Raw genomic sequence first — 18,487 nt, 5'->3', positions numbered from 1 at the left:
TTTGGGAATTTTTTTTTTTTTTTTTTTTTTTTTTTTTTTAAAAAAGTTTATACACAAACTTTCCCAACTTGTTCTTAAATCCTTTAAAAATCACCCCATGTGACATACCTCGACTCCAAGCCTATATAATTATTCCGTAAGCTCCTACGCGTTCTTAGAAGCGGTTCTAACTTCGGGTCCTTGCCCTTCAAGTCTCAACTCCAACTCTCCAACTAAACATGTTGCATTCATCCAAAAATCAATAATAAATTTGGATTTCTAACATGCACTTAACTTTTCCTAGTTAGAGTTGTTAGACTAATACTTGTGATGATTTTAACATATTTGGAGTATACTTATTATGTTGAGCAACATACTTAGTTAAGTCCCATAATTTACTTGAATCCTTTAAGTAACAAAATTTATATGTTTGTGGAAAAACATCTTCTTACTTTCTATTGTGGCCGATTTTTATAGATTTACAAGTGATGATTTTCTTAGTTTAGAGATAAAATACTCATTTTATAATGATCTTAGTTTATAGAAAGATTCATGTAAAAAAAAATGAAAAAAATGTTTTACATGAACAAGTTTTAACAAAACTAGTGGAATAAAGAAATGAGTATAACTTACTCTATACTTGGTGGATTTCTTCAAGTTTGGTGTCTATGGAAAGCTCTTAAGATGAAGATTATTTTTATGGGAGATTTGAGTTTATAAACATAAATTTTCAGAAGTTTTAGATGGGTTTTTGAAGAAGATTTGATGAGAAAAGAAGGTGTTTTAGTTATTGAAAGTTTAGAGGATTCTAGTGTTTGTTCATGGATGAACTTGGGAGCAATGTGTTGGGATTTATGGCTGAATAACAATTCAGAAAATTGAGTGCTTTTGCTTCAAATATTTGCCTCTTGCATGCTTGTAATGATGCACAAGCTTTGGGTAGAACAAAAGGGGTTTTGGGTAGTGTGATTGGCTTTAGTGTGTAAGTGAACAAGGAGCTACTAAGGGGATTTGGGACAGCTATATTAGCTGCTGTTTGGGGCTGATTTGGAGTGTTTTTTGTCCTCAATTTGGTCTATTATGGTATAAGAAAGGTTTATCTAAGATAGTTTAAAGTTTGGGTAAAAATTGTTGTACATGTAACAAGTTATGTAACTTGTACTTCATGTTTAAAAATCACTTGTATATGTGAGAAATATTTAATTTACTCCCATCATGGTTATATAATATGCTTGGGTAATAATTAAATTTTTTTTGAACTGTTATGGGTAGTTGCTCAACTTTAAGTTTTACCTCCAAAGTTTACGTTACTTGTTACGATTCATAATCATGTTACGAATTAACAAGTTTCTTATCATCGTAGAGATTTTTCAAATTACTACCATCACTAATTAAATTATAATTAGTAACGAACAAATATATAAGAAAAAAAATTAGGCGCTAAAAACGACTAATGAAATCTTCTAACAATACGACTGTTTCAACATATTACGTAATTGATATAAAATAATATATTTCCTCCTATTTATCTCATTTGTTCCTTTTTTGCATAATCATAAATTATTTATACAATTATGTAGTTGTTCTTTTGTATATAACTAGTTTATATGAATTACATTTCATAAAATATTTAGTTTTGATAATGATAACATATACTTACATTATTTTTCAAATCTTTTATATATCTATATACTAACAAATTTGTACATTATACGAGATTCTATAATAGTTTTTCTTTAAAAATTTTCATATATATCACTATACTATCAACTCCGCATAACACATAAAATTCTATACTAATTCTCGATAAAAACACATAAAATTCTAAAATCGATTTCACTTGAAAACAATTTATACGTTTAAAAGTCTATAAATAGACTAAAATATTATACACAAATTAAATCTGATAAAGACAAATTAAAACTTATCATTAAAATATAATCTTTGTTACACATGTATAACAATCTTATTCTTTAGGAAACAAAGTAAAACCTTGCAAACCTAGCAAAACACAAAAACCATTATTCTAACATTATCCCAGTATTATGAGCACTCATAATTATTTATTTTTTTCTTAATCAAACAAAACAAATCTTATTATTAATTACTTAAAACAATTTCAAAACCAGATTTATTAAGCTCGTTTTTGGGATAGCAACTTGAGAATGGACCTTCCATATTCTAAAGAGGTGGTCTCATTATTAAATTGGGACTGAAGGTGTTGAATATCCTGAACACCCACTTGAAAAGCCTTAGTAAAAACATCAGTAAATGCAATGGGAGGATTACTTCCAAACACAGTACTAGCAACTTCAACTCGGCCAGGATTTTGAGTACCAAAAGCAGCAATTGCATAAGCATTTGTGTCGCCAAGATTGAGCTGAAAGTGCATCAGAGCCTGAGGGAATACGATTACATCGCCCTTGTTGATGACCGTATCCCAAAGCTTATTATCTGTTGTCACGAAACCTGCGTATAGACTCCCTTCCATCACCGCGAATATTTCTGACCCACGAGGATGCCAATGAGGCGTGTTTAGGCCGAATGGACCGAAATCTACACGAGCGAATGACACTCCTAATGTGTTTAGGCCCGGGAAATGGTTGATGTCTACGAGAGTTGCATTTGCTTGCTGTGGGTTGTCGTTTGTGTTTCCGGGTATGTTGAATCCTTTGTATACGAAGTCCGACATTTCTACGTCTTTTGGATTCTTGCACACTTTTCCGTTGATGAACACTACAAATATATTTTATAGACAAATTAATCAAATAACTAACTAGAAAATAAGTATATAAAAAAAGGGAAAAATAATTAGCCTATTACTTCAATCGATTACTTTTTACATTTCTACGTCTCATTTACCTTTGCTAAACTTAACCTTTTCACACCTTTATATTTATTAATCTCACTTTATCCCTATCAAAATTTTAAAAGACTACAATCTTCTCTTTCACATGTGGTTTCATTTGACCACATAAGAAATGGTAAAAAGTCAAATAAAACACTTTGGGTGAATAGGACAGAGTATATTAATCAACTTTTTCCTAATTTTCTAATGTGGGATCACATTTGAGTTTTCTAATATATCTTATAATGAGACAGTCTTATATATATATACTAAACGAGCTGAAAAATAAAATTACCTGGGGAGTGAGAAGGATGAGTTACAGCAACACAGAAATCCTGAAGAAGAGAAGGATCACCAGCATTTCCCACATAGAAACACATTCCCATGCATAACATTGCAACAATGGAGGCTCTAATACTATTTTTCTCCATTGTTAATAATAACAAAATTAAGAAGTAATATAATTTTACTTAAATAAATATTTTGTAATAATGTAATTGAGTGTTGTACCTGAATTTGTATGTATGAATGATGATGAGTTTGTGCATGGTATATGTGTCTATTTATAGCTATATTTGATGTATTAATTAGAGTGTTTTTGATTGGAACATTAATATTGACTTCATTTATTTATTAATAAGTTGAATTTGAATTTCCTATTTTTGTGAATTGTGTGTGAACTGCATGATATATGTATGTTATTACTACATGCATCCCCAAGAAGGCCACAAGTAAAATGCTTTTTTAATACCTAATTTTAACAGTTTAATTACTGCTATACCCACAATTATATTCAATAATCAATATAAGCGTGCCAATCATACTATTCTAAATATATACTCATCTTTTTTGAATATATTATCTTTCAAGTATTTAAGCTTTTTCAAAACAATAATTTGTATTCATTATTTCAAGTTATCTAAGAGAAGAAGCATTCACATATATATATATATATATACACGGATATACTTTAATAACCTAAATTGTCGAAGAATAGTCTGTATTTAAAATACGATCATATTTCAAGTGAACTATTGAGTGATTGATGTTAAGAGTATTTATTGTTTTACTGAAAGTTGGTTAATATGACTGACTAAATTGAGGCCGATCATGAAAGTAATCGAAAATTAAACGGCCCATTTATGGATACATAATTGAATATTATTTTATGGGTAGTTATATGAATACATAGGAAGTAGTAAATGCATTAGAATAATTATTTAGGCGAGACATAACTTTACTAATATTAGTAGCTAGTATGAATAAATTAGTATGGAGAATCATAAAGGATATATTATGATATTTTATAAACTTTTTAAGTTTTTGCCGTTAATTTTTTAATTTGACTTAACCATGGTTGGTTACTTATTGCTTATATACCCAGGTGCATCTATTTTCAAACACGCGTTTCTTCTTCTTCTTCCTTTTTCCCTTTCCTTTTCTTTCCATCCATAGCTGCTTCTTCAAGATTCTCATTGTCATATGGTTTTGGAATGGTATATACTCCTTGGCTTATAAAGTGTGTACACCTCGTGTTTTACCCGATAATATGCTGACATTTATAATAAGTCCAACCTAATTTAACAAAAATAGACAATAATTAATTGTAAAATAGAACTAAGTTTATAAGATGCTATTACAAGATTAACTGAAACTTCGTAGCAATCAGATATTGTTTTGGAACACTAACAAAGACTTTTAAGCAAATAAATATATCAGCATGACCTAAGCTATGATTTCTAACATGCTGCATGTATATCATGATGTATACCCCATAAATCATTGGTAAATTCAATTTTGATACATAAAATTTATAAATAAAGATGTCATTTTTGACAAAAAGGAAAAAAATATTTGAATTATTGAAAATAAAGTCATTTATTATGGGTATATTAGGAGAATAAGGCATTTTTATTCAAAGGTCATTGATTTATTAGACCTTATCTATTTTGTGGTTGCTCATTGGAAGACTTTAAATGTTTGTAATAGATTAAGATGTACGTGGAAATTAAGGGCTTTTTCAAAATTAATTGTAAAATTCAATGAACAATTATACTGATGATAAAGATGTTTCAAAGTCCTAAGACATATTGAGTTTAGACTGAAAATGCTTATTTTTAAAAATAAATTTTCGACATATTATTTTCTCAAGTAAGCTTATTTTGTTCTATTTTTAATGGATTACACTTTTTTTTTTTGGTGTATTTTATGCAATTGATCATTAAACATAAAATTTATATCTTTATTTTCTGAAGACCAATTGACATAAGATATTAGTATGTTGCTAGGTGTTGTTAAAACTTTTATTATTTCATTAGTTGTAATAAATTGAGAGATTATTGTGTATAGGGTAGGTAAAGTTAGAAAGAGTAAAATCATACTCCCTTTGTTTATATGTTCTTTTTAAATAAAATTTACGAATTTTAGTGTCAAATTTTGACTATTATTTTCATCGATCTATATGAAAAAACATATTCATGTGGGATCTTGATGGATACGTCTCAAACTCGCAATTAAAATTATTTGACTTTTAAGTTTACATTGAAATCTATATAAAAAATAAATGGAAAGAACAAATGAAAACAGAGAGACTACTCCTCTCTCTTATTTAATTTGTTTCATTTTTCATTTTAGTTTGTTCAAATAAATTAACCTCATTTCAATTTTAAATATTTGAGAAATTATCAATGGTATACTCTTGTATTATTGCACTTTATCTTTGGTACCCCTGTGTTTTTTCAAATGCCAATGGTACCCCCAGCATATCATGCTAATTACAAACGTGACACTTTTTATGTTTTTTGCGTTATGTTGCCGTTAATTTTTAAATTTGACTTAACCATGGTTAGTTTCTTATTGCTTATATACTCAGATGCATTCATTTTCAAACACACGTTTCTTCTTCTTCACTTTTTCCTTTCCTCTTCCTTCTCTCCATCCATGACTGCTTCTTCAAAATACTCATCATTTTGCTGTAAGGTCTATTCCAGTACTTCTAGAAGACCACCTGAAAGCCCTAACGTTAATTCAATTAAAGTTGGTGGTCTTTCAGGTGGTTTTCTAAATGTACTGGAATAAACCTTATCGCAAAATGATGAGTATCTTGAAGAAGCAGCTATGGATGGAAAGAAAAGGAAAGGGAAAAAGGAAGAAGAAGAAGAAACGCGTGTTTGAAAATAGATGCACCTGGGTATATAAGCAATAAGTAACCAACCATGGTTAAGTCAAATTAAAAAATTAACGGCAAAAACTTAAAAAGTTTATAAAATATCATAATATATCCTTTATGATTCTCCATACTAATTTATTCATACTAGCTACTAATATTAGTAAAGTTATGTCTCGCCTAAATAATTATTCTAATGCATTTACTACTTCCTATGTATTCATATAACTACCCATAAAATAATATTCAATTATGTATCCATAAATGGGCCGTTTAATTTTCGATTACTTTCATGATCGGCCTCAATTTAGTCAGTCATATTAACCAACTTTCAGTAAAACAATAAATACTCTTAACATCAATCACTCAATAGTTCACTTGAAATATGATCGTATTTTAAATACAGACTATTCTTCGACAATTTAGGTTATTAAAGTATATCCGTGTATATATATATATATATATGTGAATGCTTCTTCTCTTAGATAACTTGAAATAATGAATACAAATTATTGTTTTGAAAAAGCTTAAATACTTGAAAGATAATATATTCAAAAAAGATGAGTATATATTTAGAATAGTATGATTGGCACGCTTATATTGATTATTGAATATAATTGTGGGTATAGCAGTAATTAAACTGTTAAAATTAGGTATTAAAAAAGCATTTTACTTGTGGCCTTCTTGGGGATGCATGTAGTAATAACATACATATATCATGCAGTTCACACACAATTCACAAAAATAGGAAATTCAAATTCAACTTATTAATAAATAAATGAAGTCAATATTAATGTTCCAATCAAAAACACTCTAATTAATACATCAAATATAGCTATAAATAGACACATATACCATGCACAAACTCATCATCATTCATACATACAAATTCAGGTACAACACTCAATTACATTATTACAAAATATTTATTTAAGTAAAATTATATTACTTCTTAATTTTGTTATTATTAACAATGGAGAAAAATAGTATTAGAGCCTCCATTGTTGCAATGTTATGCATGGGAATGTGTTTCTATGTGGGAAATGCTGGTGATCCTTCTCTTCTTCAGGATTTCTGTGTTGCTGTAACTCATCCTTCTCACTCCCCAGGTAATTTTATTTTTCAGCTCGTTTAGTATATATATATAAGACTGTCTCATTATAAGATATATTAGAAAACTCAAATGTGATCCCACATTAGAAAATTAGGAAAAAGTTGATTAATATACTCTGTCCTATTCACCCAAAGTGTTTTATTTGACTTTTTACCATTTCTTATGTGGTCAAATGAAACCACATGTGAAAGAGAAGATTGTAGTCTTTTAAAATTTTGATAGGGATAAAGTGAGATTAATAAATATAAAGGTGTGAAAAGGTTAAGTTTAGCAAAGGTAAATGAGACGTAGAAATGTAAAAAGTAATCGATTGAAGTAATAGGCTAATTATTTTTCCCTTTTTTTATATACTTATTTTCTAGTTAGTTATTTGATTAATTTGTCTATAAAATATATTTGTAGTGTTCATCAACGGAAAAGTGTGCAAGAATCCAAAAGACGTAGAAATGTCGGACTTCGTATACAAAGGATTCAACATACCCGGAAACACAAACGACAACCCACAGCAAGCAAATGCAACTCTCGTAGACATCAACCATTTCCCGGGCCTAAACACATTAGGAGTGTCATTCGCTCGTGTAGATTTCGGTCCATTCGGCCTAAACACGCCTCATTGGCATCCTCGTGGGTCAGAAATATTCGCGGTGATGGAAGGGAGTCTATACGCAGGTTTCGTGACAACAGATAATAAGCTTTGGGATACGGTCATCAACAAGGGCGATGTAATCGTATTCCCTCAGGCTCTGATGCACTTTCAGCTCAATCTTGGCGACACAAATGCTTATGCAATTGCTGCTTTTGGTACTCAAAATCCTGGCCGAGTTGAAGTTGCTAGTACTGTGTTTGGAAGTAATCCTCCCATTGCATTTACTGATGTTTTTACTAAGGCTTTTCAAGTGGGTGTTCAGGATATTCAACACCTTCAGTCCCAATTTAATAATGAGACCACCTCTTTAGAATATGGAAGGTCCATTCTCAAGTTGCTATCCCAAAAACGAGCTTAATAAATCTGGTTTTGAAATTGTTTTAAGTAATTAATAATAAGATTTGTTTTGTTTGATTAAGAAAAAAATAAATAATTATGAGTGCTCATAATACTGGGATAATGTTAGAATAATGGTTTTTGTGTTTTGCTAGGTTTGCAAGGTTTTACTTTGTTTCCTAAAGAATAAGATTGTTATACATGTGTAACAAAGATTATATTTTAATGATAAGTTTTAATTTGTCTTTATCAGATTTAATTTGTGTATAATATTTTAGTCTATTTATAGACTTTTAAACGTATAAATTGTTTTCAAGTGAAATCGATTTTAGAATTTTATGTGTTTTTATCGAGAATTAGTATAGAATTTTATGTGTTATGCGGAGTTGATAGTATAGTGATATATATGAAAATTTTTAAAGAAAAACTATTATAGAATCTCGTATAATGTACAAATTTGTTAGTATATAGATATATAAAAGATTTGAAAAATAATGTAAGTATATGTTATCATTATCAAAACTAAATATTTTATGAAATGTAATTCATATAAACTAGTTATATACAAAAGAACAACTACATAATTGTATAAATAATTTATGATTATGCAAAAAAGGAACAAATGAGATAAATAGGAGGAAATATATTATTTTATATCAATTACGTAATATGTTATCACAAAGAAATGAAATTTTAATTCTAGTATGTTTTGTCTTAATAAATAAGAGGTATATGATATCATAAAGAAATGTAATTGATTACTTAAACTTCGTACCAAACAGTCAATGAGAGAATCACTTAAATAATTCCATTTTCCGGAACCAAAAATCCCATACCAAACTTGGCCTTAATAAGCAAACTAAAATAGTTTCTTTTCTTTAGTTTGTTAAATGAATATTTACTAGAAAATTCAACTAATCCTAATCTTCACATAATACAAACCTTTTCTCCCCCTTATCCCAATCAGCGAAGAATAAGAACATAACAAGAAGAAATTGTCGTCAAATTTTGCGAATTAGATGGAAATTTCTTCAGTGATTTGCATAATTTATCGCGTTTTTTTACTTCTGCGACTATGTATTCATACTACGCAAGCGCAGCATCGAAAGATCAGTCTCTTAAAACACTAGGATGGCTAGTATTAGAGCTTGAATCAGAGGGAATAAGACCATATTCACTAGTATTGTCACTATATCTACTAGTAGTAGTTGTGTAACCATTATTATAGCTTGTTAGTGCCATTTTCTTTAGATCTTCCATGTAGTTTCGTGCATCGAAATCTAAGCTTTCGTAAGGAAAATGCATCCCGCTTTGTCCTGGTCTAGTTCCATTGTCGAGCTCTGATGTTGGGAGGTTCCCCTCCAATGCACGTACTACCTGCATTTGTATACAGATCCAATCTCAGAACTAGAGGTGTTCAAAACAGATCTGGCGTCCTAATATTTACCGATCTTGTAATTAAATCCGATTTGACCTAACTTCAAAATGAATGCAAGAATATCTAAAACCGAATATGGACACAAGATTCAATTCTGAACCGACCTGAAACATCTAACCTGAAATCAACCCGATAACCCGAAGGAATAGCTCTTCCAAATGAAACAATTTTCGCCTTTAAAAACCGATTTTTCATGCCAATTTGATAATTTCACTAAACCATCTTTAATAACCTACTAAAATTGAATTGTGTAATGCAACACACAGAAAACTAGCAGTCAGGTTGGTTCAGTACATAGTCAGAGATGTTTACCTGGCTCATTCTAGGCCTGCGCCATGCTGAAAGACGAACACAAGCAGCAGCACAAGCTACCATACTAGCCATTTCATCAACATTATAGTTGTTTTCCAATTTCGGATCAGCTAGACTATCAAATTTTCCGTCCCCAATAGCTTGCGCTAGCAGGGGGCGAGCCTATGAACATCCAAACATAATATCAGTTTTCTTCATAAAGATTTCAGTTGATGAAGCTAAAAATACTTGAATTTGGGTTAATATTTACCCAATTAACCAAGCTTCCATTTGTGCCAGATTCAAAATTGCTGATGGGTGGTCGGCCAGTAATAAGCTCAAGGAGCATAACCCCATAAGAATACACATCTGTTTTATCTGTAACTTTACCACTTGATGCATATTCTGGAGCTAGATACCTGCAAAGTATGTATGATTACAAAAGGTTATGGATGTATGAGTGTGTTAGGCCGTGACAATTCATCACATAATCACCCGTGGGCCCACTCGTGTGGACGCACTCACTGGGCATCATGGGCTCGGGCTCACAAACCCACGGGTAATGGGCGTTAACTTGCATACACACTTGATGATGTTTACTCTTTTCCAAAAACATATGGTATTATGAGAATTACCCACTAAGCATTATATGCAAGTTAAAACCCACTATTTTTGTGATGTAGAATCTTCCTCACATGTGAAGTATTTCGAACAGAATATGGATAACAAGCATGTTGTTTAGTGCTAAAAAACTATGGTTGTTGGAAAAGGAACATGTATGTGTTTCTAGAAAGAATGCTTACCCAAAAGTTCCTACAACTCGAGTTGTTATGTGGGTGACTGAGGAATTAGTACTTGAGAAAATTTTTGCCAGTCCAAAGTCAGAAACCTGAATAAGAGAGCTTTAGTTCATCAAGAAAACCTAGCCAAAAAATCAACACAAACACACATATTACAATACCCGAATGCCTTTAGTAGCTCCCACCTAAGTTTGGTTTAGGGGAATTAGATATACACGATCTTACCCTTGTTAGTGATAACTAAGAGGTTGCTGATAGACAAGAAATTAAAAAAAAAAATGAAATAAAGGGTTTGTTTGGTATGCGGCATTTTGGTTAACTTTCAGGTTGACTTTTGGCTTTTTTTTGATCATAGAGGTAAGAATTTGCCAAACAACTGACAATCAACAACTAACTTTTTCTAAACATCTTCAATTTAGTTAATACTTTCAGCAAATCAAAACAATTTAGAGCACCGGCCAATTTTCATTTGCCAAGCAGACCCGAAAACATAGTAGTATGCTACGATCAATCAAATATAATGAAAACATCTAGAGAATGAATTTTCAGATGTCCCATAAACATAATGATGGATTAATCCTCACTTTGGCTTCAAAATTGAAATCTAGGAGAATATTAGCTGCTTTGATATCTCGATGAATGATTGTAGGACTACCTGCAACAAATTAAATTACAGATGTTCCACAATAAGATTTAAGAACTTGTTGTGAATCTCTATCATCTATTAAGGAAAGTAACACTTACAGTCTTCATGTAGATATGCTAATCCTTTGGCAGAGCCTATGGCAATCTTCAATCTAGTTGGCCAATCCATTACTAATTGCTCTTTTCCTGCAATTTTGATCATATCCCAACTATTTTAGATAAAATTGGATTAAAAGTAGACTATCTGTTATAAATTTCTTCAATATAATGAGTTGAGGTGTTACTATTAAGATTAGTGAATCATGTGTGATGTGTCAGTGTTAATAATAAAAAGAAGTTGCTTTCAATTGACGTTGATATCAAAGATAATGTGTTTAATGTATCATATTCGTCAGGTAATTTGATTTTTGAATTCATGATTTGCTTAAATTGACCTCAAAATAGCTCAAAATAATTGTAATTCACTTTTTTGATTCATGATTCTATAGAAGATAATCAAATCATATGACTGTTAATAACGAAGAGGTTATTTTCGATTTACTTTAGTAGCAAACATTATGTGTAGGGATGGTTATGGGTTGGGTTTGGTCGAGTCCAATTGGACCCAGAACTGAACCCATACCCTTAATTTTTGGCGGACTCATATCTAGACCCATTTAATTATTTATACTTAAACATTTGTTTACATTTTTAAAGGTTTTATTAGTACGCAAATGGGTCTATGAGTTGTATATAAGTCTAAATCGAGTCCAAATAATCATACAAATAGGTTTAGAAAAAACTTAAAATTAATTTTGAATTATATAATAGATGGGGTCTTGAGCGGGTCTGATGGGTCTAGCAGGTCTAAGTACCTTATATATGTTTAGAGAGAGGGTCTAGGTCGGGTTTGGGCCTAAAGACCCTAGACACAGACCCAAACCATTTATTTTGTCTTGATTGGACCCAGACCCATTTATTTTATTGGGCTGAAACCGAACCCGATGTGTAGGGTTTCCAAAAATTGGTCTAGACCCTAAAAGTAAGAGTGGCTCTGGGGCGGATCCAATAGATCTTGGACCCATGATCATCACTAATCATGCATTACAATATCATGAGCTACAAATAGTTACATCATGAGTCAAAATATGATAGATGAACTTACCATGTAAGTGAAAGTCCATAGTATTGTTAGGCACAAACTCATAAACAAGCAATCTTTCAGCACCAGCAATACAATACCCAACCAATGAAACAAGGTGTTTATGATGAACTTGGCTGATTGTTTCAACTTCTGCCCTAAACTCTCTTTCCCCTTGATGTCCACCCATTTTCAACTGTTTCACTGCAACTTCCTTCCCATTTGGAAGTACTCCTTTGTGTACGTACCCAAAACCGCCTTGTCCCAAAAGGTTCTGCTCCGAGAACCCATTGGTCGCCCTCATTAACTCATTGTACGTGAACGTCCAGCTTGAGAAACCGGGCCTTTTCCCTGGAGAGGGACAGGGACCCACAAATGTTGGTGAGGTCTCATTGGTTGCACCCATGTTTGAACTCTTAGGAATGGCTATATTGTTCATATTGTGCAGCACTTGGGTGTTATTAGAACCCTGCTTTGTGTATTGGGGTAGTGAACTTTTCTCTGATTCATGGAATACATTTGCACATTATCAATTTCATACTCAAAAATTTTAGAATTATGCAAGCAGTGTCATTTCTGATAATTTTTAGGCCTTAGGCGAAATATAAAAAAGGCTTTTGTATAAGTAAAGTTTCGAACCGTGCATGAAACGCGTTTCTGCCTCATACAACTCAGGCCGAAGACCGGAGGAAGTTTAGAAGAGATGAGGAGACCCAGCAGCTGCCGGCCTCCGCGGGGATAAGCTTATGAAGAAGCAAGCTTCTCCCCTTTCGGTTCTATTTTTTTCTAAACATCATGTAATTTCTCTTTTTTCCATTACATTAATGTCAATTAAATATACAAATTTAAAATCGTATAATGATAAAGTATTTATGCACAAACTATTTTTTAATAATAAGGATTAATTTAATTCGAGCCTCTTTATAAGTTGGGCTCTAGGCGGTTTACCTCAAAACTATCCTCAGGAACGGCTCTGTATGCAAGACCAGAAAAAAAAATATACTTCCTCCATTTCAAATTATTTGCAATATTATACTCCCTCCTATTAGTCTCATTTACTTTTGAGTTACTATTCACTTATCACTCTTAATATATATTTTATTCTTAATCTATAAGTTAAAACATAGTCAAGCGGAATCTTGTTTGATTCGCTTTAGTGCAAGGATTATTAATATCAAATTTTCATAAATTTTAATTAAGCATATAATTAGAGATATTAAAGGTTAAAATGTTGCTTCAGACAAATATAAAAAAGTAAATGAGACTAATAGGTTGAATAGGAGGGAGTATTATTTTTTCATCGCTCTTAATTTATGATTAGTTTTTAATCTAAGTTAAAACATAGTAAAATAAAATCTTGTTTGATTTGTTTCAATACATAATGTAATTAATATTAAATTATTATATGGAGTATATTTTTATAAATTCTTAAAAATTAAGTTAGTGCATTGAATAATTCAAAACTACTTTTACATGTGTGTTTAATGAAAATTTATGAATGGCTTGATGGTTGTAAAATGACGATGATTTTACTTCAAATTCAGCCTATATCTTGGTTTCGGGAAGATGGAAAACTTAAGACCCATTTTACTTGTATACTACCTTCATACAATTGTATCATTTACTTTTTTATTCTAGTCAATACGTTTATTTAATGATTAATATCTCTTAGGGGGTGTTTGGAATGTAGGAATGGAACTTTATTTGAGACTTTATATAAGACTTTGAAGATAAAAAGTCACATTCCTTATTTGTTAGGTTAGATGAGACTTTATACGTAGGAAGAGTTTGTTTGGGAAAGCTAAAAGAAATACAAAAAATAAAGTCTCACCTTCAAATACCACCCTCCCCCCAAGACATTTATCATAGGAACTTTCTTTTTTTTAGTCTCATTCCCTATTTCCATCCCATTTAAACAAACAAAAATTTAGACTATGTTTTGGAATAAAGTCTCGTTCCCTCATGCTAAACACCCCCTTATTATACATTGCAAAATATTATAAAAAGTGAATATTAATAATCTTTGCATTAAGATATTAAGATGAATCAAACACGATTTCACTGGACTATATTTTACTTTATAGATTAAAAATAAAATAAAAATTAAGATTAATAAAGTGTGGAATGGAGGAGTAATTAATAATTTAATCTATATTATTTAAAAAGTAAACTTATAATGTCAAGGTCCCGTAGCTCAGTTGGTTAGAGCGTTGGTCTTATGAGCCGAAGGTCGCGGGTTCGAGCCCCGCCGGGACCATTAAAATAATACAATTTTTAAGTTTTTCCGCTACATACTTACCTTCAAATCCACTAAAAACTGTGGCATGTTTCCTTCCTGATCCATAATCATCAATCTTTTTCTTTTCTCTTTTCTTACAAAACGCAAACAAAATCCCAAAAACAGCTCCAAGAAGAAGAAGCAAAACACCACCAATAGCCAACCCCACTACAAAACCACTTGCTCCATTATTAGACCCTTTTGGTGATACTGCAGCAGCTTCAATATTCTGATGATCACTTGATGATGGTAAGGCTCCACTGTTACTACCATGCACGTGATCTACAGGGGAACTCAACGTTTTCCCTGGTGGGCCCGGAAGAATAGGAAGTGGGGTTGGTGATTCTGTAGAGAATGGAATCCACGCACCACCTCCCGGAGATTGTGGAACTGGAAGCGGAACTGGTGGTGTTGGAAGAACAGCAGATGTTGGAAGTGGAGTATTAGGCCTTAATGGGCGTGTATGAGATGAAGATGGTGGGTTTGTTTTAGGCCTTAATGGGCCTGTATGAGATGGAGATGGTGGGTTTGTTTTAGGCCTTAATGGGCCTGTATGAGATGGAGATGGTGGGATTGTTTTAGGCCTTAATGGGCCTGTATGAGATGGAGATGGTGGGTTTGTTTTTGACCTTATTGGGCCTCTTTTAGATGGGCCTATATGAGTTTCAGGATGGTTTTTGGGCATCCGGGAGGATGCCGGCTGTGATGGTGGTGAAAATGGAATAATTGGGTCACTACTAGAAATGGGTGATGGGCCTACTATATCTGGTGGCGGGCCTGTTAATTCGGGTGGTGGGCCTATCGGGCTTGTCAACGGTGGTTGTGGTTGTGGTTGTGGATGCGGATGTGTTTCTGGTTTGAGTTCGGGTTCGGGTTGAAAAGTTGGGGGCAATGTAGGAGGAGAGGGGAAAAAAGGTGGAGGACTAGGAGTATGTCCTACAACAATTGGTAATGTGGGAGCAATAGATGGTGCTATTGTAGGTATTGATATTGGTAATGTAAAAGCAGGAGCTGGAGAAGATACAATTTCATTATCGGGTGACGGTGCCGGAAGATCGACGAACGGAGAAATTAGAACTCCGGCGTCGGTTTCCGGTGCCGGAGACGACATAATTGGGTGTAGGAATATGGATAGTGTTGATGATTATATGGGTGTTTGTTAGCATAGAGTGGTAAAGGAAGAGGACATAAGAGAGTTTGCAGTTATAACTAAAATTTGTCAGTTAATTCTCACAAGAGTGTGGGAAATGGAACATAAATTTGTCGAGGAAGCCCGTGATTGACGAATTTTGATACTCCTATATTTGCTCTATTTGTCCTCAAAGTAAGAGTAAGTGATTGAAAATTAGAGAGTAGGTGGTGGGTCCACTTATTTTCTTGAGTTAGTAAATAAGTATAGTGAACCAATGATGTCCCACTTATTTTCTTGAGTTAGTAAATAAGTGTAGTGTAAATTATTAAAAGGGAAAATAAAGGCTTATACAAATTTGTTTAAAGTAGTTGAGATAGTTGTGAAGAAGGTAAAATGAAAATAAAATAAAAATATTAAAGGAAAAAGAAGATAATTTTTCCTATTATGAAGGTAATACATTTCTTCACCCTCCCATAGGATAAATATTTACCCTATAAAATTGAGAGCTCCCTTCATTTTACATCACTTTGCAATCATTCTTTTACTTTTACAACAATTAAATTTCACTAATTTCTCATTTATTAACTTTATTTTCTTACTTTGATTTTTTTTCACCCTTTAAATATTTATATTCAATTCAAACATGTCCTTTGGATATAATTTATATTAGGATGGGAAAAAGTGGAAGACTATTACTCTTGTGAGGTGTGTTAGATGAGGGTAATCATTGAGATTTTCTCCTCATAGAATATATCTACCCATTATTATACAAAAAAATTGCATGTAATTGATAAGTTTTGGTAAAAAATAATTTATCAGGCTGAAATTTAAGTATATATTAGATATTAATGTCATCAACAGTTAAAAATATATGGGATATAAATTATGAGTTCAAAGTTTATACCAACATATACAATATTTAAAGTTTGATTTGATAAATTATTTTTGGTCAGAATTAAACCCGTTATATGTAATTTTTCCTTACTTATAGTGGATAAAAATTTCATATCGCTCGAGACTAAATATATCTTTAAATTAATATGATTAATTGATTATATTCATCACAATTATATTTGTTTTTCTATAAACCATACGAAAATCATCACAACTTTCAAAAATTTAACTTATTTGATTCTCAAATTTCAATGCCTAGATGAAGCTTAATTTTCTCTTTTCCTCTAAAATGTAAGAGATCATCCTTACCCTAAAATTAAAGAAATGAATATTTCAAGATTAAAATTATCAATCTTCACTAACTTTAAAATGTTATAATGTTGGAAAAAACTCATTTTTTTCTAGATTATAAAATTGATTAATATTATGCGGATGTATAATAAATGATTAAAGCTAGATCGGTTATATGAGACGGACGAATATAAAGTAGGTAATCTTTTATATTCATAACATATCAACTATTTATGATAGATAAGAATTTTCATATTTATATCAACACAACTCCAAATAAACTCATCATATTCATTTGTGCCTCAACTGAAATAGGTAAAATGTAAAACAAAAAAAGAAAAAAAAGAAAAAAAATTGGAACCCACCTATATATCATCCCTAATTGTTAAGTAATAATAGAATTAACAAGATTTAGGAGTCATGATTAGTGGAGTACCATATTAGTTGAGGTGTTATAATCCTAATTATATGATAGTATATCTCCACTTGATTACTCTGGATCAGTGTCCACTAACATGATAAATTATCAAGTTACCTTTAATTCAAATCATTTATGATGATAGTATATCCTACGTATAGGTTTCTATACCAGGTTCTGGGAAGGAAAGAAAGACGACAACTCATACCCATAAAGGAGAGTGCGGTCAAAGAAAGAGAGTGCCGTCAAAGAGTCCCTCGGCTCAAGAAAAAACTTCAGAGAGAGTGTAGCTACCTCGAAGCCTGCAACTTACAACACACGTCGACCATCGATAATGATGTAAGAAAGGATAGTAAATAAATATATAAATACCTTTAAAGAAAATAAAAGTAAAAATAAAACGTAAAAACAAGAAGGTACTAAGATTGAAAGAGTAAGAGAACGCTATCTAAAAAAATATAAAAAACAATAAAGCGACAGGTAAGTGGGACATAGTCGTTTCATGGGACATAAGAAATTTTTACTATATTAATTATCCAAACCAATAAGAAATTATTTGTGTAGTTGATTAATTATGTTGTTAGAGAAACTAAACAAGATTGAGACATTGATTTCAGTTCATGGGACATCATATAAACAAAGTTCCGAAATACAATTCTAATTTATATACTTAATATTGTTACATATTTTTACAAAACTAGAATAGACATTATTTTACCGAAAAAAAAAACCTAAACCCTTATATTTTCTCCCACAATATGTCTTAATTAAAGTACTAAATTTTAAGTCAAAAAATTGACTGTAAGTATACTTAAAAGTTGTTTGTTTGCAATTAAATTCTACAAAAATTTTGAATTCTTAAGATGTTTCTATTTAGAGTTTTATTTATTTGACGAAAGCGCCATTTGGTTATTTAGAATTCTAATTTTAGTAAATTTTAAAGAAATTTAACAAAGAAAATGATTTTGAAATAAGAACTTTTCAAATGAATTTATTTCCTATGTTAAAATAAACATTATCTCAAAGTCCAAAATAAAATATTATAACTACTTTTTTTGGCTTTTAGAAAATGACAACTTTTTTACTATCAA

The 18,487-nt window shown here is 31.4% G+C and overlaps 4 protein-coding genes and 1 non-coding gene across 5 annotated transcripts in view; 3 read left to right on the top strand and 2 right to left on the bottom strand.

Moving 5' to 3' along the window:
• Positions 1-1,886: 1,886 nt before the first annotated feature.
• LOC130802834 (putative germin-like protein 2-1) lies at positions 1,887-3,363 on the bottom strand. Its single transcript, XM_057666922.1, has 2 exons — positions 3,123-3,363; positions 1,887-2,715 (listed from the first exon to the last, which is right to left on the bottom strand). Exons 1-2 carry the CDS (start codon positions 3,256-3,258, stop codon positions 2,114-2,116), a joined length of 738 nt encoding a protein of 245 aa, XP_057522905.1. The 5' UTR covers positions 3,259-3,363; the 3' UTR covers positions 1,887-2,113.
• Positions 3,364-6,867: 3,504 nt separating this feature from the next.
• On the top strand, positions 6,868-8,329 carry LOC130802833 (putative germin-like protein 2-1). Its single transcript, XM_057666920.1, has 2 exons — positions 6,868-7,102; positions 7,510-8,329. The coding sequence occupies exons 1-2, from the start codon at positions 6,967-6,969 to the stop codon at positions 8,109-8,111; spliced, it is 738 nt and encodes a 245-aa protein (XP_057522903.1). The 5' UTR covers positions 6,868-6,966; the 3' UTR covers positions 8,112-8,329.
• A 394-nt stretch (positions 8,330-8,723) lies between these two features.
• LOC130802825 (proline-rich receptor-like protein kinase PERK15) lies at positions 8,724-16,111 on the bottom strand. Its single transcript, XM_057666911.1, has 8 exons — positions 14,683-16,111; positions 12,408-12,884; positions 11,363-11,449; positions 11,203-11,273; positions 10,622-10,707; positions 10,090-10,237; positions 9,840-10,001; positions 8,724-9,466 (listed from the first exon to the last, which is right to left on the bottom strand). The coding sequence occupies exons 1-8, from the start codon at positions 15,770-15,772 to the stop codon at positions 9,200-9,202; spliced, it is 2,388 nt and encodes a 795-aa protein (XP_057522894.1). The 5' UTR covers positions 15,773-16,111; the 3' UTR covers positions 8,724-9,199.
• Positions 14,567-14,640, top strand: TRNAI-UAU (transfer RNA isoleucine (anticodon UAU)). Its single transcript has one exon. It is a non-coding gene; the product is annotated as a tRNA-Ile (tRNA).
• A 1,423-nt stretch (positions 16,112-17,534) lies between the features above and the next one.
• Positions 17,535-18,487, top strand: part of LOC130802502 (uncharacterized) — a 5,525-nt gene continuing 4,572 nt past the window's right edge. The window contains exon 1 of the mRNA XM_057666518.1: positions 17,535-17,735. Coding sequence (XP_057522501.1) covers positions 17,535-17,735 — 201 coding nt within the window. The remainder of the gene's footprint in view (positions 17,736-18,487) is intronic.

Source organism: Amaranthus tricolor, chromosome 16 (genome assembly GCF_026212465.1).
Source record: "Amaranthus tricolor cultivar Red isolate AtriRed21 chromosome 16, ASM2621246v1, whole genome shotgun sequence".
In the NCBI taxonomy this organism is placed as follows: Eukaryota; Viridiplantae; Streptophyta; class Magnoliopsida; order Caryophyllales; family Amaranthaceae; genus Amaranthus; species Amaranthus tricolor.
This window is presented reverse-complemented; position numbering and strand designations above follow the sequence as displayed.